The sequence below is a fragment of the Electrophorus electricus genome, chromosome 16 (genome assembly GCF_013358815.1).
Source record: "Electrophorus electricus isolate fEleEle1 chromosome 16, fEleEle1.pri, whole genome shotgun sequence".
In the NCBI taxonomy this organism is placed as follows: Eukaryota; Metazoa; Chordata; class Actinopteri; order Gymnotiformes; family Gymnotidae; genus Electrophorus; species Electrophorus electricus.
The window spans coordinates 13511681-13536189 of NC_049550.1; the positions used below are offsets into that span (position 1 = coordinate 13511681).

Below are 24509 nucleotides of genomic sequence, written 5' to 3' on the forward strand. Positions count from 1 at the left end.
GGTAAACTTATTTGGCTCTCACTGATTTGTTTAAAGCATGACTTAGTCTCACATTTTGTAGCGCTAATTAGCTAGCTAGCTACTTTAGCATAGTTTAGCACGGCCCTCGCGCCTCGTCGCCCTTACATCACTTCCTGTGCCGCTCAATCGCCGCTTCCTCGGCTTTGCCACGCGACGCCGTTGCTATGGTGCACACCTGTTACCTCTCCTCGCTCACCTGGCGGAATGATGTGAGGTCGCCAACGCCAGCTGGTTCGCAGAGGGGATGCCTTTATTTGTACAAATGGACGATATCTAAACATGGACGGTTCTCATCGCTCCGACATTTGTCACAACACCGGTCGCTTTTAGGATAACGAAGACCGCGAAAATGGAGTAGGTTAGTACAGTTTAGGTTTTGTTGTTTCCAGGACAAAAGATGTGCTCCAAGATAATAACTAGCTACTGATCTTTTTCCTGTTTTTTTTAAATGTTTCATGAGTGTTTTATAACTACACATCGCAGGTTTTTGATTCCATGTGAGTGCCCTTGTGATTCTAGGTTTAGACTAATAGAGCTTTATACCTCTATTAGATCCACTTCTTCCGGAAAAGTTCAATATTGACTAAAACGCTTTTTCTATACATTAGGCCACACACACACATACATATATATATATATGAATGAATATGAGAGAGAGAGTGTGTGTGTCTTCATAAACCAGCTTCTGATCATTCTTATAGATGTGTAATACCACCTGTGTGGTATTAGGCTTGTCTCTGAAGGGACCGTGTCTTGTGCAGCACATTTGCAGAAGAAGACCATCTGCTCTTTCCAGCTAATCGGCTAGCAGATAATGAGCTTATGGTATCAGCACAGTTGCTCATTATTAAAAGTTCACCCTGGGTCACCTTAAACAAGCAAAAACACATTTGTAACCGTTAATGTAATGTGTAGGTAGTGTAATATCATTTAAATAAATGTAAACATGTCTAACATGTTATACTGAAATTTTGCACAGGTATGTCCTATACAGCTGTCATGGATATAGCCAGCCTATTTTACAAAGCATTTTACAAAGGACGCAGTGCATGAGAGCATCACATGCCGTAATAACTCATAGTGCACAAGGGCATTGCTTACCATAATAACAGACAGTACATAATTCTCAATCTTACGCAGTAATGGCAGGAATGCATCTTCAGAGAATATTTGCATTGTATTACAATTTTTCTTGTTGCCTAACAGACCAAAATAATGTGTTGTTTATACCTGATAGGATCCCCCTCCACAATAGCACATTTCCAGATGCTGATTATGATTTTTTTAATAACAAAAAGTCATTCTTTTTGTGCAAATATCAGTTTGAATTAAATCTCTGTGTATTTCACTTAGTTTGACCTTTGTTAAACAAATTAGCCTGCACTGAAACTCCCAAATCTGATGTGCAATAGCGGTTCTCTTTTGTTCCAAATGAAATATAATTCTGGGCCGGACCTTGGATGTGACTGAGATTTTCCACTCATAAACAGCGTGCCTCAGCTGATCTACCTGGCCATGGGCGATGACACTGACCTGCCCGAGGTCCAGTTCTCCAACGAGGAGTACTACTGTAAGCTGGCACAGCTGAAGAAGGCCCACCACTGCACCATGGCTGAACTCAAGCACATGTTACGCAGGAACCTGCAGCTGAGGGGCGTGGCGACTCCCGAACTGTGAGCGCAGATTTGTGTGTGGCTTGCATTGTCTTTCCATCATAAGCTATACGTGTGGTCATATTAGTGCCTAGAGATCTGTGTATGGCTTGTTTCATCTTTATTCCCATATGTGTGTTTGTGCATTGTTCAGTTTTTATTTAGTCTATATCATTCCACTTGTTATTGCAGAAAATGCATTTAAGTGTTGAATTTTGAATTTTGTTATATAAAAATGCCTTACACGTTGTGATAGTGTGCTTATGAGTGGCTTTTTGGGGCCAAGTGTTCTTTAATGAAATGGCACTGTACTGCATTCCTGCAGTGTTATTTCTTTCTGCTTTAAGATGCCTGATTTACAAAAAGATTGACAAGTAACTAATAAATTGCGGATAAACCTTAAACCATGAAGTACTGTGTCACTTGCATGTTGCTTTGAAGGAATTACACTGTGAATCGCTATTTTGTAATTATGTAATTTTCTTCGGTGATTGGTCATAGGCTGCAGTGGGGTGGGTCCAGCCTGGTGCTTCCGGGTACATTAAAGAAGACCCCCTCTGCCCTCGAGCTCAGAAGAGACTCAACCTTCTCAGACACAGATGAGGAGTGTGAGTCTGACTGGAAGCACGGTGACTATGGCAACTACAGCATGAAGAAAGGCCTTCTTAACTCTGCCAAAAAGCACATCAAAAACATGTGGCGGGATTTCAGCATGGACACAATATCTCCACAGCAACAGCACCCTTCCTCGGCTTCGCTCCTGAGCCATCGGGACAACCATCGGGTCACCATGCGGTCCAAAGTCGAGGTCAGAGGTCAACAGTCGAAAAAACAGCAGCAGGTGAAAGGCCGCTGTCGGCAGGTCACGGTGCCCAAGCCTTTCCACATGACGCTGCGGGAGGCGGAGTGCAAACGGAAGGGCGTCAAGTCCCGCTCGGAGATCGAGTGGGAGAACGGCAAGCTGCGGCAGCAGCTGGAGGAGCTGGCGGAATGCCAGCGCACGTTCCGTGCCGGCCCCGTGCCGGCGCACGTGTACCTCCCCCTGTTCAAGGAGCTCCAGGAGCAGCGTGAGGAGCGGCGGCAGCTACACCACCTACAGGCGACGGAGGACCAGCGCCTCCGTGCCACCCAAAGACCTTTCAGCTTCCTGGAGAGGGAGCGTGCGAGGGCAGAGCAGAAGGAGGCTTGCCTCCTGGAGCAGGCGGAGGAGGAGCGGAGGAGGAGGAGGCCGTTCCAGGCCAAGCCCGTCCCCCGGGCTGTCAGGGAGGCAGCGTGGGGTGAGCGGCAGAAGGAGGAGGAGCTCTACCGGGCGATCAGGATGCAGATGCGGGCGAGGGAGATGCTACGGAGATCCTCGCTGCCGCCCAGCGCGCAGGACGCTCGCCCGGGCGGCCGGCGGGGGCAGGAAACAGAAGGCCAAGCCGACATTGCCGGCCGACGGCTCAGGGCCGGCGGCAAAGTGCCCGACTTCGATGGCAGCTACAGGCGCTTCCAGAGGCAGCTGGTGCGCAGGCGGGAGGTGCGTCCCGTGACGGTATGCGAGCCCTTCCGGCTGTGCACTGCCAACATCACCTCACGCAGACAGCGCATCGCGGCTGACCTTGAGGCTGACGGAAGGAACCCACGGCAGTCGCGATGGCCGTTTGTCACCCTGGCCGCCCCAGCCCCCCGAACGCCGGTGTGCTCCAGCCAGGACTACCTGCCAGCCAAGATCACTGACTCAGCCAAGAAACGGCATGAGGCTGTGAGGTAACAGGGTCCAAACCTGTGGCATTAGAACCTGATAGAGCACAGAGCCCTGTATGTTACTGCTGGAATACAAACGTTAGGGGGACTGTGTAGGCTTGTTTGCTTGTTTGACCCATGATCCATATTCATAACCCCATGATTATCTTGATCTGTATTAAGAGTTTCAGAATAAGAGTGCTGAGTGAAGAGAAGACCTTCACCAACTATCATTATATCTTGGCAAAAAAAAAACAACAACATGAATATTCATGACCTTTGCGAATATTCACGAATGTATCCCCGGTGTATGTCTCCACCCCTACCAAAGCCTCCCCAGCAATCTTGAGAGCACACCTCTCCTTTCTGAGTAGGAAAGTTCTGGAACAGAGGAAGAAGGTGGAGGAAGAGGAGGAGAGATGGAGGGAGAAACAAAAAAAGAAGGACCGGAGGCTGAGGAAGGTGATATGGAAGCGCGCGAAGGCGTATGACCCACACACTACCCTGGCACAGACACACCAGCACAAACTCAGAGAGTTCAGGTATCCACGCTCAGTCAAAACTAGGAACAAATATAGGATTACACTGTACTATGGATTTGTATTGTCGTTTTGTATTTTAATCTCTGACGGATTTTTAAGTGACAACAAACATTTTTATTGTTGTATTGGAAAACTTATGTGGTTTGAAACCAAACCAAGATGTAATAAATATTTTAAATGAAAGCATATAATTCCTACATTTTGCGTATGTTCATGTAGAAATGTTCTATCACGACTGATTGATTGATCCCTTGTGATGAAAACACTTCAGCCATTTTTGTGGAATCAAATATTTTAGTTTTTGTACAAAAACCTTTATTTTAAAATACCATTTAAATGCTAAATGTGCTTTATTTAGACTTACTTTACTTCATTTATGTGGGCAATTAAAAATAAAACTTGCAATAATACTTTATATGATTTTTATTTTGTAGAATATGGTAAAACAGTAAATGGACATGTATGGTTTTTCATTGCAAGGGCTCACTTGTGCCTTAAGGAATGTGTGGATTCCAACACTATCCAACTCTCCTCAGTAGTCCACACAAATGTGTGCCCCCACAGTGGCTTAGTGAATGAAAAGGAATCTGAGTGCTGTAGAAATGAACCGCAAACATGCAGGTTGATGTCACCATCCTTACTGCCAAGTGGAAATAACCTGATCCTGCAACTGGTGCCAAGATAAACACACAAACATCAATTACTACAGGGGGCTGCTGTAGTTATTGCACTCTCTGTGTGTACATGTGAGTTTCTGTGTGTATGCTGACACAGGAAGCAGATCCTGCACAGGCACAGGGAGTACCAAGAAGAGATGAGAGAAATGAAACAGAGAGTTAAAAGAAGACCACTCCTACTGGAGCAGGTAGCACAGGTGAGTTTGTGTAACTCTGTCTGTCTGCCCGTCTCCCTGCATGACAGATCAGTGTCTGAGATCAGAGACCAGGAGGTCTAGTCCACCATGTTAAGAGCTTTGCATATAATCTTGGGAATAACTTGGCTCTGAAAAATGTGTGAGATCAGGTGTTGAACTCAGCTCAGCTGCCTCTCACATTCATGTTACTTTTGCGAAATTAAATCCTCACGTATGTGAGTTCACTGACAGGATAACAGGATAAAAGATAACGGGACCGGGACAGAAAGTTCACGAAAGCTTTTATGGAAGTGTTTAATAGCATTGAACAATACAATACATATAGACACTGTGGTCTAAGATACATTTATAGTGCAACTGTTTTCTATTTATTTTGAAGAAAATAATTTGCTTCATTTCACATCACAGCATTATTTGACATAAACTAAAATACAAGTGTGAAAATGTTCTGAGTCTCATAAGAACATAGTATGTTTGGTTTTAAATCTTTAACATAGCATCTACATATTAGTAGTATACACACTGGTGTGAACATACAAATTTGCCTAACTCAATACAAAAGCTTAATTATACACACAGTGAGTGAAATAAGTATCGAACACTTCACCAATTTTCCAACTAAATATACTTCTAAAGGTGCTATTGACATGACATTCTCACCAGATGTCGGTAACAACCCATCCAATCCACATATGCAAACAAATCAAACTATAAATGTCCATAAATGAAGTTATGTGTAATAATGAGAAATGACTCAGGGGAAAAAGTATTGAACACACGAAGAAAGAGAGGTGCAAAAAGCCATGGAAAGTCATGACATCACCTGAAATCTATCAGTAATTAGAAAGCAATCCTGCCACTTTGTGCAAATTAATATCATCTGGTTCAACCGATGGCCTATAAAAAGGTGTCTTATTACCAAGGTGCCACACAAGAAACATCTCATGATGGGTAAAACCAGTGAGCGCTCTCAAGACCGTCACAACCTTATTGTTGTGAAACATACTGATGGCATTGGTTACAGAAGAATTTCTAAACTACCGAAGGTTCCAGTGAGCACTGTGGGGGCCATAATCTGGAAGTGGAAAAAACATCATTTCACCATAAACCGGCCATGACCAGGTGCTCCCCGCAAGATTTCAGACAGAGGAATGAAAAGAATTATCAGAAGAGTTGTCTAAGAGCCAAGGACCACCTATGCAGGGCTACAGAAAAAACCCGGAATCAGCAGGTACAAACTGTTTCAAAGAAAACAATAAGTAATGCACTCAACCTCCATGGCCTGTATGCACACTCACCACGCAAGACTCCATTGCTGAAGAAAAAGCATGTTGAAGCATGTTTAAAGTTTGCTCAACAACATTTAGACAAGCCTGTGAAATACTGGGAGAATATAGTCTGGTCAGATGAGACCAAAATTGAACTCTTTGGATGCCATAATACACACCATGTTTGGAGGTCAAAAGGCACTGCATATCACCCCAAAAACACCATACCAACAGTGAAGTTTGGAGGTGGGAACATCATGGTGTGGGGCTGTTTTTCAGCATACGGCACTGGCATGCTTCGGATAATTGAAGGAAGGATGAATGGACAAATGTACCGAGACATTCTTGATACAAATCTGCTGCCATTTACCAGGATGATGAAGATAAAACGAAGATGGACATTTCAGCAAGACAATGATCCGAAGCACATAGCCAAGGAAACTCTCAATTGGTTTCAGAGAAAGAAAATAAAATCTGCTAGAATGGCCCAGCCAATCACCTGACCTGAATACAACTGTAAATCTATGGAAGGAACTAAAGCTCAGAGTTCACAGAAGGAGACCATGGAACCTTCAGGATTTGAAGAGTGTTTGTGTGGAAGAATTGGCCAAAATCACACCTGAGCAATGCATGCGACTAGTTTCTCCATACAGGAGGTGTCTTGAAGCTGTCGTCACCAACAAAGGCTTTTGTACGGAGTATTAAATACATTTCAGTAAGTGTGTTCAATACTTTTTCCTGTGTCATTTCTCATTATTACACATAATTTATGGACATCTACAGTTTGATTTCTTTGCATGTGTGGATTGGATGGGTTCTTACCAACATCTGGTGAGAATTTCATGTCAATAGCACCTTTAGAAATATATTTACCTAGAAAATTGGTGATGTGTTCAATACTTATTTCACCCGCTGTATACACACACACACACAGAGAGAGAGAGAGAGAGAGAGAGATTGCAGTGCACAAGGTTGAAACTGAAGTACACAAGATTGCCAGAGAAACTGATCATTACAGACAGATGTCTGTCATCTGCTGTGTAACCAGTTAACCAGTTTCACCTTCACAGCAATTCTTAGCTGATGAAGACAACTCTCTGTCCAATCTATGACCTGTTTCTACAGAAACTGGATCTTTACAATGACTAGACTGAAATTCCTTGTGCAAATAGAAACTCTGTCTAATTTACAGATATATTCTATACAGATTCTAATATAAATAGCTGTGTGTATAGACCAGGCTTTCAGTGTGTGGGCAGGGATGCTGTCATTGGCTCAGTCAAAGTCGAGTTGATTTTCAGAAGTGTGATCAGAGAAGGCAGGGGCCACCGCAAGAGGAAAGAAGACACAAGTCATATTCATGAGGATGTGTGTGACTGGCGTTCTGCTGAAAACCCAGCCTCCCTACCCAGCTCCTCTTCCTAAAAACAAATGTGGAATGAAGAACATGATGATGATGATGATGATGATGATGTATGTCCATGACAGATGAATGCTAAGCAGGTGGCACTGAGGCGCTACGTCGAAGCTCTGCAGCGGTGTGGCCTCAGCGAGGCCTTCATCGGCACCATGGCTTCTAACAGTCGAAATCAGCAGCCCGAGTCCATACCCGGCTCACCCTCAGACAGCCACTCCACACGCACACTCAGGTCGGCACCCGGCTCTGCCTACGGCAATAACCGCTCCGCTCCAATTTAACGAAAACTCTCACTGGCCTCTGAGAACGTGTCTAACCCTTGTTTTCTAGCAGTACTGAAGAGCCATATGAACAGTCAGAGAGTGGAGGAAGCCTAATGAGCTTTGTTGGATTTTTTTATGGAATCGTGTTACTTCTCGTACATGGTTGACTGACCATCAGTTTATCTTAATATCATCCACTATGTGGACAGAGGTGCACTAAGCCTCGATCATCAGACCTTTTCTGCATGACTCCTCGTCATTCTGGAGTCTGTTGAATAGTCTCTAGATGTTTTTGTAACTGTAGAGAGTTGCTGATTATAAGTAGGTGATTCAAGTTAAGTTTGTTTTGGTGTGAAAATGTGTTAATTAAAACAGAAAATAAAAGAATGGCTGTTCTATGAGAGAATGAAACTAAAAACTAAAATGTAATTCATCCATTAAACAATAATGTATTACTAAACTGAATTAACATAATTTTGGCTGTATTAAAGGCACACTGTTTATTTTGGCTTTCTTGGCCTGACTATTTTCCAACTTGGCCTCCTAATATGATGTAAGACCATGAAGTCGCACACCACACAACCATCTCTGCTTTTGTGATCGTTTGTCTTGACTGATCACGAGCAAAAGGAGTACATGTTTGTCAGTGAACTCTCGTTTTCCCAGAAAGCATCAATGTGCTGATCGTCCGCTGTCCGCTGTCAGTCCTGAGTACTCTTTACCTCGGGACCACCCTGCTGACCACGATGATTACCAGCAAGACATCACGGGCAAAGCAACGGCTGACGAGGAGATGGGGGAACACACCGAGGGAAACGAATACGAAGGAAGTGCCAGCAATCAGGAGGGAGAAGACGACACTTGTGAGGATGAGCTGGATTTTGATTGTGTCGACGACAGCTGAGATGACTGACATCATCAGTAAGCGCAGACACCGCTCCAGCGGCAGAGCTGGCAAGAGGAGCTACGGTCGCCATAGCAACAAGATCGTGGAGCATGAGGAGGGCGGAAGACGTATTAGATCTTTGAGGAATGGGAGGAAGATGAAGGATGGGAGAAAACATTCAGGATAGTTGGGCCTCCTTCAGAAGGGAGGACAGAGAGGGAGGAAAGGAGGGTGAGGATAACTGAACATGTTCGCTTTATTTATTTATTTTTAAAATGTATTTATTCTTTAGCTCCCCTTGTGGAAAACATTGGGATTTACCTCAATATGTTTAATTACCTTGTTTTATTTGATAATGTCATAAAATACTTTTATTACATGAAATCTTCAATGATATGGTATGGTCATAGATGTGTATTTGCACAAACAATAAGTTTAAATGGAGTATATTTATGCAATTATGAATTTTATATTGCTGTTTATTTCATATTATTATTGATATTGGTACAATAAAGCTCTACTCTATTTCATACTTAAATATGCTAATGCACTCTGAGTTTAAATCAGTTTGCCTAGGTTACATATACTTGTTTTCTTTTTGTATATTCCATACAATGGGGAAAAATAATTCTAGTAATTTTCACAATATTAATTACTTTACAAAACTATGATTAAACACGTTAGATTTTACAGACATGAACAACAACACCGACAAACACAGAAGTTACAGGACATCATCTCAGTAATTTTCCATCCCTAACTCAGTCCAGCCCACATCGCATTGAAATTCATGGGTCTTAAATGCAACCCGTGCTCCAGCCTAGCGAGGGGTATGAAATCGGAGTGACAGCATTACTGTCCAATTGGATATACAGGAAACTGTTTCACGCTACAGCAAGTGTCCAATCCTGCGGCACAAAGGGCGTGTACATAGTCCAAATTTTACGCGGCGCTATGGGCTGAAAACTAAACCGAGATGGAATATCCCAGTCTGAACCGGTTTCAACCGGTCTTGGGTTTGATGCACGAGATGAGAGAAGAGCTGGCTTACAGACTCTTTCAGACTAATGCTTTAAAACCACGGGTTTTTGAATAGATAAAACAATAAACTAACGTCTGCTTTACTTTGTGGTTATGAACCGGGATACCGCATTAGCCATGGCTCCGTAAATACTGCTAGCAGGCTAGCCTAGGAACTCAAGACATAACCACTGACACAGCTAGCTTCGCTGGCTAACTTGTTAACAGGGGTCAAGCTATCTGGACGCGCCACAAAACGGCGATTATTGATAGCGTCTGCCAGGTGTACTTTAGGAGCTGTTTTTTTTTTAATCTGCATTTTCACTTGGCGCTTTGGTTTAGTTTAGTACTGGCATATTAGCTGGTTAGCCTGCTATTTACCTGGCTAGTTAACAGTTGCATTAGCGACGTCTGATCAAGTTCATTGGCTACGAAAGCTAGTCAGCTAGCGGTTAGCATAGTGCTAACGCGTCATCATGAGATAAAACGCACTCGTGAGCTTTTCTTACTTGCAGTAGCGCGTGTTGTTTCTTCATACATAAAAGCATCTAATCCTAGCAGCCCTGAAATATTTATATACCAGTTCAACGGAAAGAGGAGTATTTTTAAAAACCAGGTAAGTAATTTAGATAGCTAAGATATCCTAGCTAGCTAGCTAGCTATATAAGGTTTTTCCTGAAATTTGTGCATTTATAGAGTTTCAAAACTTGGCTTGCTCCATAACGGTTATATACTGTTCATCATTTCTGGCGTTAACTTATTTTTTTGGCTTACAATAACGAGGTATGTTTTGAGGACTGAAATTAGTGCAGCATAGCTAGCTAATTTACCGTTAACGATGCTTGAAAGCACATGAATCATATAATGGACCTTAGCTACTAGTTCGCCAGCTCCTTGGCTAACGGTGTTCTCGGTTCTTGAGCAGACGCCGTGAGCACAAGATCAAACGAGGCCTTTCGAGAAGTAGATTAGCCGTAACCAATGCAAACTTAATTGATCGCGTATTGTGCCATGCGCTAGTAACGATAGCACACTGTGCTAGCTAGCTACTGGCTAAAAACATGGCACGGCGTGGAAACTTACCGCGAGCCAGACTTGTAAGCTAGCTGAGGCTAAGCTAAGCGCTGTCGCCTTGCCTTTAGAGGGAGGGGGTTTGTGTTCTTCACTGCCAGCGGCCAGTGACCATGCTCATACTACGAGAATTAAAGCGCAACTTACTTAGCAATATTTCTTGCATATGTACACGATGTCGACTAGTAGTTTGTGCTTGTTTAATTAATTTGTTGATTTTATTAACGCTACAAAATTCACTATCCTACGTATACGCTTTACAAAACAAGTGTCTTAAAAATATTTAAAAAAAAAAACCCTCGTGGTTTGAAAGTGGCTGCATTGCTTTATTAATAAGTTATTTTGTTAATATTTAGAACAGTTGAGAGTTTCGAGTAGACTCATTGTTTGTGGAGGTCTTCATGTTGACAAACAGCTCGTTGTCTTGTGGTCGTGGTGATGAAGTAGTTCTCAGTTTGGTCTTAAAAAGCTGATTCTTTGTCGTGCCAATCCCACAGCTCTATGCCAGCAGATATGACAATGTTAGCAGACCACACAGCCCGGCAGCTGCTGGACTTCAGTCAGAAGCTGGATATCAATCTGCTGGACAATGTAGTCAACTCAATGTACTATGATGTTGGATCACAGGTAAGAAATATTCATAGTGGCACAAGTAGAGATGCAATGCATCTCTTGTTTGGCCTTCTATTGGACAATTTTGGTGTTTGATAGAAGTCATCAGGCCAGTTAGGAAATGGTACTTTTACTGAAAACTTTGTAAAGCTTACAAGTGTGTTTTGCAACTTGCTGTCAGTTAAGATGAACCACTTTGGGTGGTTTGGTCTATGGGGGGGGGGACACTAACCATACATTAACAATGTATTCATTCAGTCACATACCTTATGAATGGCTGCTTGTGTATTTGAGGATAAGAATCTTTAGTTGTCCTCTTACCATGTGTCCTAGCAACGACTGGCACAAGAAGTTCTTACCAACTTAAAGGATCACCCGGACGCCTGGACCAGAGTGGACACCATCTTGGGAGTTTTTCTCAGAACATGAAGACAAAGGTATGTTCAGAAGGGAATGGGAATAGCCACTGATGGGCTTTCCTATATTTTTCCATGTGATCTTTGCTTTGGTGAGGATATGGATGGATGGATGTATGGGTTTGGTGTAAACATGAAAAATACTGTAACGTGTTCTTGTGCTTTGTCTTACTCATGTTGTCATATGCTGTTGTTCTAATAATAAGAGCCCAACTGTTCTGTTGACAGTACTACGCGCTACAGATTCTTGAGACTGTCATTAAAACACGCTGGAAAATTCTCCCAAGGAACCAGTGCGAAGGTAAAAGCAACTCTCACTCACTGTTCTTAACGTATATTGGGGATGAATTGTGTACAAGCTTTTTCTGTGAGCTCAGCATTTTGTAATTTTCATTCTGGGATCATGCATTGATTTGGGTTTCAGTTATTTTGGAAAAAGTGGAAAGTAACTGTGAATGCTGGCCAGTTGTACTGCTAACACATATTTTGGTCACATTTGAAAACTTCAATGTCTCTACTGTGAAGGCAGCATCTTAAGAGATTTATATCTTAAAAGATGACTCAAGGTCTCCAGATATCACATGGCTACTACATTTTTCGTCAATGTACACTTTAGGAATTAAGAAGTATGTAGTCGGGCTCATTATCAAGACCTCCTCTGATCCTGCTGTTGTGGAGGTAAAACGCCCTCTGTTGGTGTTTGTCCATATTTACACCCTTTTTAACTGTTCTCTGTTTTGTGGTTTGTTTCATTATACTTTAACTGCTCCACTGTTGATTTTTTTCAGAAGGAGGGAGTTTACCTGGCAAAAACTGAATATGATCTTGGTGCAGGTAAGCCCTCTGCAATAACTAATTTCTGTCTTGTGAAAGTTTTTGGACTCCTGTATGATTGGATAACTACATTATTAACCTAAGACTGATGCATTTATTCAGAATGGAGTGTGTCTGGACAAACCTGATCAGTAGGTGTGTGTTTGTCTGGGGCTGTGCGTGTGTATATGTACGTCTGGTTTGCTGTGGTCCTCTCCCCAGATCCTGAAGCAGGAGTGGCCCAAGCACTGGCCAACGTTCATCAGTGACATCGTGGGGGCTAGCCGCACCAGCGAGAGCCTCTGTCAGAACAACATGGTCATCCTGAAGCTGCTCAGCGAGGAGGTGTTCGACTTCTCCAGCGCCAGATGACCCAGGTCAAGGCCAAGCACCTGAAGGACAGGTACCCCTCCGCAGACTCCTGCCCTACACCTCTACAACCCAAACACACTACCTGAGCAGGAGCAGCTCAGTGACCTTTTATCATTTGTCAGGACTGTAATCTCATAGGAATTCTGTCAGATTAACTGTTCTCAGTTTTTAAAGACCCCCACCCCTTTTTTTTTTTTTTTTTCCAGCATGTGCAATGAATTCTCCCAGATTTTCCAGCTTTGCCAGTTTGTCATGGTAAGTTGGTTTTGATAAATCTCTAAGCCTACTTGTTTGTTTAATCTGTTTTGACAATGATCTTGTCTTGACAATGATCTTGTCTTTTCCAGGAGAATTCCCAGAACGCTCCACTGGTCCACGCCACACTGGAGACCCTCCTGCGTTTCCTTAATTGGATTCCACTGGGCTATATTTTCGAGACCAAACTCATCAGCACCCTGGTTTACAAGGTAACGTTGCTAAACTTCATACTTAAGTTTTACCATTAAACAGTGAGAATGAGCATCACGTCACAACCCCCGCCACCCTCAGTCCTTAGCACAGATGTGCTTTTCCGTATCCTCTCACAAAGGTCGTTCCCATATCCTCTCACAAAGGCGCATTTGCATTGGTTTTGCTTGCAACTGCGTAAGAACCAGAGGAACATGATGCTGAGTGTTGGCTTCTCCTTCGTGGCTCCCTGCTGCCTGCAGTGGGGTCGAGCTGACACTCAAACACGCCTTACGAGGTTAACAGAGATTCTAGAACACGGAGCCGCGGTGTTCCGACCATTCGGAGGAGTTCTAATGGTTCTGTTTCCGTGGCGCTGCCTCTCAGTTCCTGAATGTGCCCATGTTCCGGAATGTGACTCTGAAGTGTCTGACGGAGATCGCAGGGGTGAGCGTCAATCAGTATGAGGAACAGTTCGTCAGCCTCTTCACACTTACCATGATGCAGCTCAAACAGGTAACACACACACACACACACACACACGTCATCATTTGTGTCTTCATTTAGTGCTCAGTAATGAAACATTTTATAATTTTTTAAATGACTAAGCTATTTTCCATATAAGAGGCGTTTGTTTTCTTAGTTTAATGTTTCTTGAGCCAAGTGCCTCTATTTATTTAATTTAATTTATTTTATTTTTCGCAGATGCTGCCTCTGAACACAAACATCCGTCTGGCGTACGCGAACGGGAAGGATGATGAGCAGAACTTCATCCAGAACCTCAGTCTGTTCCTCTGCACCTTCCTCAAAGAGCACGGGCAGCTCATCGAGAAGAGGCTCAACCTCAGAGAGACTCTCATGGAGGTACACACACACACACACACACACACGTGCGCATGTAGAGAAGATGCCAATGATGAGATAAACATGCACAGGACAGAGCAGTAAAGCTGCTTGTGAGAACCTTTCAAAAGCATCTTCCCCCCCCCCCCCCCCCCCCCCCCACTACAGGCCCTCCACTACATGCTGCTGGTGTCGGAGGTGGAGGAGACGGAGATCTTTAAGATCTGTCTGGAGTACTGGAACCACCTGGCGGCGGAGCTGTACAGGGAGAGCCCCTTCAGCACCTCCACCTCCCCCCTGCTGTCTGGCAGCCAGCACTTTGACGTCCCCCCACGCAGACACCTCTATCTGCCCGTACTGTCTAAGGTTGTTGTCTCTGTCTGTCTCTCTCTCACTCACACACACACACACACACACACACACACACACACACACACGTCTACCTGCCTGTACTGCTATAGCTAATTCAGGTTCTAGTTCATGGTGGGTTCCTAGGGAGTTCCTGTACTGTCACCCTGCAGATGCCATAAGTATACGATTCAATGTTAGTGCTACCCACACCCCATCTCCCATAAGCCCTTTATGTTCAAGGTTAGTGCCACACACACACACACACACACACACACACACACCCCTCTACCTGCCTGTAATGTTCAAGGTTAGTAGTACTGCATGCATGTGCTGTCTCTACCTGTGCTCCATACTTGTGTGCTGTCTCTTTACCCGTGCTTCAGGTGCGTCTGCTGATGGTGAGCCGCATGGCAAAGCCGGAGGAGGTGCTGGTGGTGGAGAACGATCAGGGCGAGGTGGTGCGTGAGTTCATGAAGGACACAGACTCCATCAACCTCTACAAGAACATGAGAGAGACGCTCGGTAAACACTCGTTTGTGTGTGTGCGCGCGCGCACGCACACACACACACACGATGCTCAGTAAGAACAGCACCAAGCCTCACTGAGCCTGTCCTGTCACCTCTAAGTCCACAGTCAGGTTACCTCTTTCTTCTCCGTACATTTGACTAGCAGTAATGAGTGATCTGTGTGTAGCCTGTGGTCTGTGTGAATGCTTGGTCACGCAGTCCTGGAGTTTTCCTCTGTGTAGCTCTTGGAGATTTTAAGTGCCTTGAAGGTTGGGTTCAAAGGTAAGACGTTGCCCTTTGTCCCCGCTGGTGTGCAGTGTACCTGACCCACCTGGACTATGCAGACACAGAGCGCATCATGACTGAGAAGCTCCACAACCAGGTGAACGGCACTGAGTGGTCCTGGAGGAACCTGAACACACTGTGCTGGGCCATCGGCTCCATCAGCGGAGCCATGCATGAGGAGGACGAGAAGAGGTTCCTGGTCACTGTAATCAAGGTCAGCGCAGAAACGCTACACCCGCCGTTTCAGCTTTTGTTTCACAGGGGCTTTGGTGTCCGGTGTGGAATGAGCCTCTTTTTTTAGTGTGTTTTTGTTCCTGAGCAATAAGCTTCCTGGACTGTAATGTGTAGATGTGTTCATTTGTCTAGGAAGTAAATTCTTTAAAATAACACCCCTCCCCCCCGACCTTCTGTGTGGTTTTGCTGCTGGTTTGTGGGTTGGCTGGGGAGGGATGTTATAGGTTGAGACTGTGTGAAGCACAGTTTAAAAAAAAAAAAAAAAAAAAAAAAGCATACTGCATAATGATCTAGAGACTTATGCTATTTAATATACTTATTCTATTTAATTCCTCGTTCCTTGCTCATTTTTCTCTGGGGAGGATTAGGGAGAATTTTTAGGTTAGTACGTTTATCACTTAATTGAAAGAATTAACTAAATATTTAATTATCAGATTTAAAATATTTAGATTGTTTTAATATTTTAAGTTTAATAAGGTGGGGAATGGTCTGTTTCTGAAAATCTCTGAAGTCCTTCGTGTGTGTGTGTGTGTGTGTGTGTGTGTGTGTGTGTGACTGCAGGATCTCCTGGGGTTGTGTGAGCAGAAGAGAGGCAAAGACAACAAGGCCATCATCGCTTCCAACATCATGTACATCGTAGGCCAGTACCCACGCTTCCTCCGTGCCCACTGGAAGTTCCTCAAGACTGTTGTCAACAAACTCTTTGAGTTCATGCATGGTGAGACGTACATGCCTAGATTTTGCACGTGAACTGTGTGTGTGCGTGCACTCCTCTGCACACATCTTTTGGTTCAAACTTCATCAGTTTAAAAATCTTTGTCTTAAGGATGCAGAATGTGTGCGTGTGTGGTATATCTGCATCTTTGTGTAACCTCTCTCAGAAACCCATGATGGTGTTCAAGACATGGCCTGCGACACGTTCATTAAGATCGCCCAGAAGTGCAGGAGGCATTTTGTGCAGGTGCAGGTCGGGGAAGTCATGCCCTTCATTGACGAGATCCTCAACAACATCAACACCATCATCTGTGACCTGCAGCCACAGCAGGTCAGCGCTGTTCCCCCCCGCATCACTCCCAGTTCTTTAACGAGCTGCTTCTTCCTGACTCGGAGCCCTACACTGAATACTGAAAAACAGAATCCATGTATTTGTTTGACATTTTGGACATCTGCGTGGTGCCACCGTAGATGAACGCTTGCTCCCTCCTCCGTGCAGGTGCACACCTTCTATGAGGCGGTGGGCTACATGATTGGTGCCCAGACGGACCAGGCTGTGCAGGAGCACCTCATAGAGAAGTACATGCTGCTGCCCAACCAGGTGTGGGACAGCATCATCCAGCAGGCCACTAAGGTGAGGCTGGGACATGGAGTCAGCGAGGCCCCTGGATACGTTTCGTTATAACAGGCCAAATGGCAGTTATTTCATGCTCGCGTTAATATGCAAATTAAATGCAGTTTTTTGGTAACCTGGTTCGATAGATGTTCTTTGCAAGTTATTGAAAAAAGTGCTGAAAAAGTAAACCGTTCTTTCTTTGTCAAGAATAATACCATTGCTGTATTTTGTAGTGAAATCTGTTTGCGTACGTATATTATTGATGATCGCCTCTGTGATCGCGTCCACTGAAGCCTGTTGAAAAGGTTTTGCAGCTTCACAAGGGCAGGCATTCAGGTCTTGTGCTCCTGTCTGTGTCCCGAGTCAGAACGTGGACATCCTGAAGGACCCGGAGACGGTGCGTCAGCTGGGGAGCATTCTGAAGACCAACGTGAGGGCGTGTAAGGCTGTGGGCCACCCCTTCGTGGTGCAGCTGGGCCGTATCTACCTGGACATGCTCAACGTCTATAAGTGCCTGAGCGAGAACATCTCCTCCGCCATCCAAACCAACGGTCTCTCTCTCTATCTATTTATCTATCTCTCTATCTACCTATATATTCTCTTCAATTCAACTATGCTTGATCATACATGTACAAGTTACATTATTGCCAAAAAATTAACACAAACAGGAAAGGGGGGGGGGAATAAAGGAGCCCTTAAGACAAATTTTTAAAAGGATCTCTCTCTCTCTCTCTCTCTCTCTCTAGGTGAAATGGTGACAAAGCAGCCACTAATCAGGAGCATGCGTACGGTGAAGAGAGAGACTCTGAAGCTCATCTCTGGCTGGGTCAGCCGCTCCAACGATCCCCAGATGGTATGAGACACACACATACAGGTCAATTTAACTTTGGCAGACAAGTATAAGATGGTGGAGGAGCCTGAGGTCTGTACTGAACAGCTCCATGTGAGAAGACAACTGTTAATTGGACAGGACAGCATGGCTGCTCCCGAGGAGTTCTGCTTGCCTGTGAATACTGACTGTGTGTGTTTGTTTCAGGTGGGGGAGAACTTCGTTCCTCCTCTCCTAGAGGCTGTCCTCATTGACTACCAACGCAACGTTCCCGCTGCTCGAGAACCCGAAGTGCTCAGCACCATGGCAACCATCGTTAATAAGCTTGGAGGCCACATCACTGGGGAAATACCCAAGATCTTTGATGCTGTCTTTGAGTGCACCCTTAACATGATCAACAAGGTTAATATTTACAAAGAAAACAAACAAAACAAGCTTCTTATTGATTCATCTTCTCACATCATTTTGATTCTATATATGGTTCAAACCCGTGACATTACATAAGGACTACAGTTTTCACTTTACATTTTTGGCCTGGCATGAATGCTACACAAACCGCCGGGTGTTTTTTCTACAGCACGTCTTCCATAAATAAATGACTATCGGCGCCTTTCCTGCCGTGCCTTGTTTCTGGGCAGGACTTTGAGGAGTTCCCCGAGCACAGGACGAACTTCTTCTATCTGCTGCAGGCTGTGAACTCCCAGTGCTTCCCCGCCTTCCTCTCCATCCCACCGGCCCAGTTCAAACTGGTGCTGGACTCCATCATCTGGGCCTTCAAACACACCATGAGGAATGTAGCAGACACAGGTGAGTGCCCATCCCACTTGGGGAAGGACCAACCTGAGGTAATCCAGCCCTGTATAGTCACACACTTTACCACAGCAAAGACCTGGGCTGTGTGTGAAAACACTCATTCTGCAGGGCAGAGGCTGAGTTAGTTGTGTTTGCTCTGAGACTAGCTCGCTTTGAGGGTGGGGCTGAGTTCCATTTAAATTCTATTTAAATTCCTGATTTTAAGCAGATTTCTAAAATAGTTACTTAATTTTAAATTTTTAGTACTTTTAATTTAATAATGATTAAACCCTATCTAATTATTTAATAATGAAACCTTTCTAATGAGCTTGTTCTGTGCTGAATGCTTCTGGATGACATTAGCTCTTCGAGGAGCAGCCCTGCTGTAATTACTTAATATATAATATTATAATATATAATATAATATATTCATAATAAATGCGAGCAGGAATTAGTTTTACGTGTGACTCCATCCTATCCTGATCAGCATTTTGGACTTCAATCGTCATTTTCCTCCGTCTTTCCTTAGTCGTGTACACAGAGGATGTCTTTCTTCATCTCTCTCTCTCTCTCTCTCTCTCTCTCTCTCTCTCTCTCTCTCTCTCAGATCATTTCATTTTAATGTTTGCTGCATCAGCATAACTGCTTGTCTAACAGCCGTTCTGAGGCTGAAACAAATAATTAAAATGAAAAAATAAGAATCTTGCAGGGTTCTCATGGGTCATGGAGTTTCTGTAATATGGATTTTAAAAGGTCTATTTCAGACATGGAAAGTTGGGAGGTTTGGTCATTTTTGGGTCAAGTCATGGAATAGCAGAGAATATAGTTTGTAGCAACTTTTAAAATTTTATTTTGTATTTAACTTAATTTGTTTGCAATTCATCAAAACACTATTTTCATGCGTTTTTCCTACTGTGTGAGTGGTTGTTATGACGACTACTTGACTTTGTCCGTATATAACAAAGGCGACCTGTTTTTCCCCATTCATTATAGATCATGAAGATTCAGCTTTTTGCTCGGTGAAAGTCAGGAAAGAGTGAGGGAATTTGACCTTGGAGTTGGGGCTCTGGTCTTGCTGAGAGCGCTGGTAGTGTGTTTGATGTCTCCATCTCTACTCTCTCAGGTCTGCAGATCCTTTACACCATGCTGCAGAATGTGGCCCAGGAAGAGGCCGCTGCTCAGAGCTTTTACCAGACGTACTTCTGTGACATCCTCCAGCACATCTTCTCTGTGGTCACAGACACATCACACACAGCTGGTTGGTCAATTTGGCTGGTTTTCACTTTAGTTCGTACCTCCATTCTGCCCAGCAAGGTCGCCTAACGAAAGGGCACAAACCTCTCCCTGGCCTCACCCAGAATACACTGAGGGCTTTTCTTTTCTGTATGTTTGGGTGGTTTTAAATCATTTATAATATTTCTCAGAACTTTACATAACAGAGAACAACTCTAATAACAGAGTGAAGTGTTCAGCACCTTTTTGCATCAGGTAATGTTCTTGTTTTAGGTTTGAAGTGACGGTGTTTTTAAAGGCCAAGCGGTGAATAGAATGGAAGAAATCTTCACTGTGTGGCAACATTCTCACTGTTTGTGTTGAGCCTCCTCTGCTGGCTTGAAGCTTCCCTTTAAAAGGCCTGCTTTTCTTGTCTCTTTCTTTTTCCTCTTTTAAACCACCCAGGTTTAACGATGCACGCCTCCATCTTGGCCTACATGTTCAACCTGGTGGAGGAGGGCAAAATCAGCGTAGCCCTGAGCACAGGGGCCCCCGTCAACAACCAGGCGTACGTGCAGGAGTACGTGGGCAACCTGCTGAAAACGGCCTTCCCACACCTGCAAGAGTAAGAGCGCCTCCACCGCTTGCCCGCAGACCTCCACAGAAGGAGATTGTCCCAGACAAGGGACAGGTCTGGCATGCGGTGCACTGTGAAGCAGGAATTTGACCGCAGATTCAAACCTTTTTAAACCTGAAGCCTCGATTAATGTTACATGACTGAATTGTATAGCGCTTGTCTCCAAATATTATCTCTGTAAAAACCTCATTCATCACAGAAGCGCCCACTTCCTGCCCTGGCCGAGCACACTCGATACAGTTTCGAGGCCTTCGGTGGTGTCTGAGTGTTGGAGCACAACTCCACTGCCTTTGCGTGTCAAAACTGTGTCATTTCAGACAGTTGTTGAGTGTGCTTGTGTGGTGTTTGTGGTGCTTGCAGATGGTTGTTCGTGTACCAGATGTGTCTGAGGTGTAATTGTTTTCTGTGTGCTGGGGGTTTTCTCTTTTTTAAACATTTTTAAAAATGTTTTCCCCTTTTCTTTCTCAGTGCGCAGGTGAAGGTGTTTGTGACGGGTCTGTTCAGCTTGAATCAGGACATACCTGCGTTTAAAGAGCACCTGAGGGACTTCCTGGTGCAGATAAAGGTATGCCCCACACTGTCATCATCAAGATGTTCTCACCATGCTGTGTTACTCCACTCAGATTCAGTTTCACCTCTTTTCTTTATGGACAAGCCAAAACAATATTCACTTGTGATCACCTAGTTAAAAGCGTGTGTGTAGCCCAAATCTGTATGTATTATTGTTTATTATTATTTCATTCTGATATGTTGTGCTCTCTGATAAGTGTTCAGCTCTCTGGTGTTTTGTGTGGCAGGAGTTTGCGGGTGAAGACACTAGTGATCTGTTCCTGGAGGAGCGGGAGGCGTCTCTCCGCCAGGCCCAGGAGGAGAAGCACAAGCTCCAGATGTCTGTGCCGGGAATCCTGAACCCCCACGAGCTCCCAGAGGAAATGTGCGACTGAGCGGCGTGTACAGTGTCTCGTGCAGGACAGAGTGGAATCAGGAACTGGCGATGCTTTATGCTTTAAAAGGTGTGCATGTGCGCCTCTGCGCGCGTGCGTGTGTGTACAGAGAAATGGAAGTGGTAGGCAGAAGATGGAACAGTTCGAAGTGTACATTTTGACCAAATCAATGCCAACGTGTAAATGGAACGTCTATTCCCTTCTTTGACACCACCCATTTCATATCCAGTGCCCGCCCATGTCATTTTTACTTGAGAGATCACTTTGTATGGAGAGCGCTGGTGTGTTATTAATCCCATGTTAATCAATTCAAATCAAATCCAAATACCCTTTGGGTTGGGTATCTTTTTTTTTTTTTTTTTTTTTTTTTTTTTTTTTTTTTCCCCCCCCTCCAGAGAAAGCATGACATTAATGAATTTAACCATATTTTAACTTGGGTTCACATTTCAGATCTTTTCATTGGTTTATTAATTTGTAAAATATATTAAAGCAAGCCAATAAAGGGAAGAAAGGAAGGAAGAAAATGAGAGAAATGCCCCCCACGGGCAGGAAGGTGGGCATTGGGGGGGGGGGGGGGTTCTTGATGGGTCACTGTGCTGTGACCGTTTGGACTTTTTTTTTTTTTTTTTTTTTTTTTTTTCCCCCCTCTTTCTCCCACCCTTCTATAACCACAGCGAATGAATGTGACAGTTAAGGATCAGTAAGGAAAGATGCTGCTTTTTTGCCCTTGGTTTTGTTTGTGTAGGGATCATACGAGTTTGGTACAGGAGCAGTATCTGGGGGGAGGCAGCTTTGGACATGTTGGAGTGGGAGGAGTGGGTTCCAGACAGCTCACTCATACTGATGAAGGCTTTGTTCATATCATCCTGTTTATAACGCTCTCTTAGTACTATGGGAACATAAAGTTGGATATTTTTACAAAAAAAAAAACCTCTCTCGATCATCTTTAAAAGCTTGTACACCTACTTGTTTAATATACATTTTGTATAATGTAAATTAACGCAACACAACTTCATGGAAAAGTCAAAATACTGAGAGTTGTAGTGATCACTTATGGAAAATGAAAGTAGCCTCATACATGTAAATACTCAGCCTTTAGACTGAGGAGCCTTAACTAATCAGTGCAGTGTTTGGGACGAAATGACAGTATACAAGTTACCTTTCCCAAATGAGCAGTGAATGTATGGTGAGGTTAAACTGTTCTAGGTAGACTATTCGATAGAATAGTGTTTCTTCATAATTGGTGTTCCTGGACTCAATTTGGGGGGGGGGGAGGGGGGAGTGTGTGTATATGTGTGTGTGTGTGTGTGTGTGTGTGTATGTATATGTATATGTGTATATGTATGTGTGTGTATATATATATATATAATATATATATATATAAAATTACACACACACATAACCATACACATATAACATTTTATTTGTATACCTCTTTTTAAAAACAAGTAGAAATCAACAAGGAAAAAAAAAGTGCTTTACAATAAAATACTGAAAAAAGCCAAAGCTAAAATAGTCCTTAGGTCCCATGTCTTGAACTTGCTTGTTAATTGCTGTAACCCTAGTCTCCGTTTAAGATTCGTTTGTTGAAGTAGTTTATAACACCGACTCCGTTTCCTGTATGGTCATATAATTAACTCAGTATAAAAAATTCTTTCCTAGAGAGTTACCATTTTACTGGAAGTGCCTGAGATGACTCTCTCTCTCTCTCTCTCTCTCTCTCTCTCTCTCTCTCTCTCTCTCTCTCTCTCTCTCTCTCTCACACTCAAGTATTGATAGGTAGACTGCAATTAAAAGTACTGACTTCGTTTTGAGCGGTGAATTTGTGAAATCACTGAATTTCTTTAAATATAGTTAGAATAATTGTCATACTCAGTTATTTCAATCAAATTCCTAACGTTGGTATATGTTTTGTCGAGCATTTTGGGCTTGTATGCCACAACTTGACAGCCTGCACAGGAAATTACGTCGATTGTCTTGACGAGAGCGTGACCGCGAGATTACCGAAAACTGCCGAGCGAGGAGAAGGAGACGGCGAAAACACCCGATGTTTTACTGAATGTTGCCCCCCTTTTCAACATGGCTGTTGTATCTGGTCTCTTCAGTAACGCTCCGATTGGAGATTGACTCGACTCTCGACAACTTAGTGCCTCACAATACTGTCTCTAATATCGATACTTCGGAAAATATTCTGTTTAGCATTTTGAAATTTCCCTTATTTTGTTCTCCAAACGATTCTTTACCAAGCACGGCGTCGGGCCTTTCATTTCACCCCACTAAAACAGCCAGCTGCCAACATTTTGAATCCATCAACAATTTCCAATGGTTTGAGCACACTTTTTTCCGATTTCGTCTTTTCTTAATGAACAATGTGCGAAAACTGCGCCGAGCTGGTGGAAGTGCTGAACGAAAGTAAGTAGAGCCTATTTTTCACCATTTAACAGCCGATTGCTAAGTTTAGTTCGCCGCCTTGCTTGTAGCAACTTGCTAGCATCGCTGTCGGACTGTGCACATTGGCAAAGACGTCTGGTTTTATCGTTTTACTTCTCATTTGCGCGGTTTATTTATTTTAGATTTTTGCATTTGTCAGCTGTTTACTATACCAAAGCCTCGACACAGCGGTGCGTTTCACCTGAAGGTGAAAGTCATCTTTCCAGTGATGTTTTATTCAATTTGGCCTTTGGGCTGGCCGTGCATCGGTGTGAACAGGGTCAGTGTGCTAGGTTGGCTAATCCAGCCAGTGGTCAAGATACCAAGTTTCCCCCCCACTGTCCACATCATCAAAATTCATAATAGCTAGGTATCCCGAGTCAAGCAGCCTCGTCCCTAGTTGTGGTTTTATCGACGGGGGTGGTTAAAACAGGCGTTTGTGTCGCTACTAACAGTTTCTGTCGGCCTTGCCTTGCGCCACTTCACTTCTTGGAGCCAACTTGGCTGTTGTGTGTTTTGCTCTCCAGCTAAACGCCCTCGACTGGCGCCCGTTACTACAGCCAGTTAGCAATAGCACGGCCGTTCGGCTTTGACAGCCGTTGTCCGGAGGCGTTTTCATACTCTCATGGAAGCCTTGCGCGGACACGGTATTCTTGGTATGTCCGTGCTGCTGAATGTACAGGCATTGTGTAGTATGTTCCATCGTACTTCATATG

The 24509-nt window shown here is 43.9% G+C and overlaps 3 protein-coding genes across 3 annotated transcripts in view; all 3 read left to right on the forward strand.

Annotated features, from left to right (window-relative positions):
• Positions 1-113: 113 nt before the first annotated feature.
• fam161a (FAM161 centrosomal protein A) lies at positions 114-10099 on the forward strand. The gene is given in 7 exon segments (XM_035534883.1): positions 114-379; positions 1493-1712; positions 2175-3422; positions 3773-3940; positions 4715-4814; positions 7571-7731; positions 8429-10099. Coding segments are annotated over 6 exon segments (2091 nt in total). The 5' UTR covers positions 114-379; positions 1493-1536; the 3' UTR covers positions 8667-10099.
• On the forward strand, positions 9651-21753 carry xpo1a (exportin 1 (CRM1 homolog, yeast) a). Its single transcript, XM_027013745.2, is given in 28 exon segments — positions 9651-10284; positions 11237-11366; positions 11685-11759; positions 11762-11788; positions 11996-12068; positions 12384-12445; positions 12556-12576; positions 12578-12601; positions 12803-12941; positions 12944-12983; positions 13159-13207; positions 13300-13419; positions 13787-13915; positions 14105-14263; positions 14411-14608; positions 14977-15115; positions 15418-15599; positions 16181-16337; positions 16501-16664; positions 16833-16967; positions 17317-17500; positions 17696-17802; positions 17986-18180; positions 18417-18585; positions 19694-19828; positions 20248-20407; positions 20888-20984; positions 21217-21753. Coding segments are annotated over 27 exon segments (3213 nt in total). The 5' UTR covers positions 9651-10284; positions 11237-11240; the 3' UTR covers positions 21364-21753.
• Positions 21754-23402: 1649 nt separating this feature from the next.
• usp34 (ubiquitin specific peptidase 34) overlaps positions 23403-24509 on the forward strand; it is a 45091-nt gene continuing 43984 nt past the window's right edge. Inside the window, exon 1 of the mRNA XM_035534656.1 lies at positions 23403-23775. Within this exon, the coding sequence (XP_035390549.1) occupies positions 23733-23775 (43 nt within the window). The 5' untranslated portion in view covers positions 23403-23732. The remainder of the gene's footprint in view (positions 23776-24509) is intronic.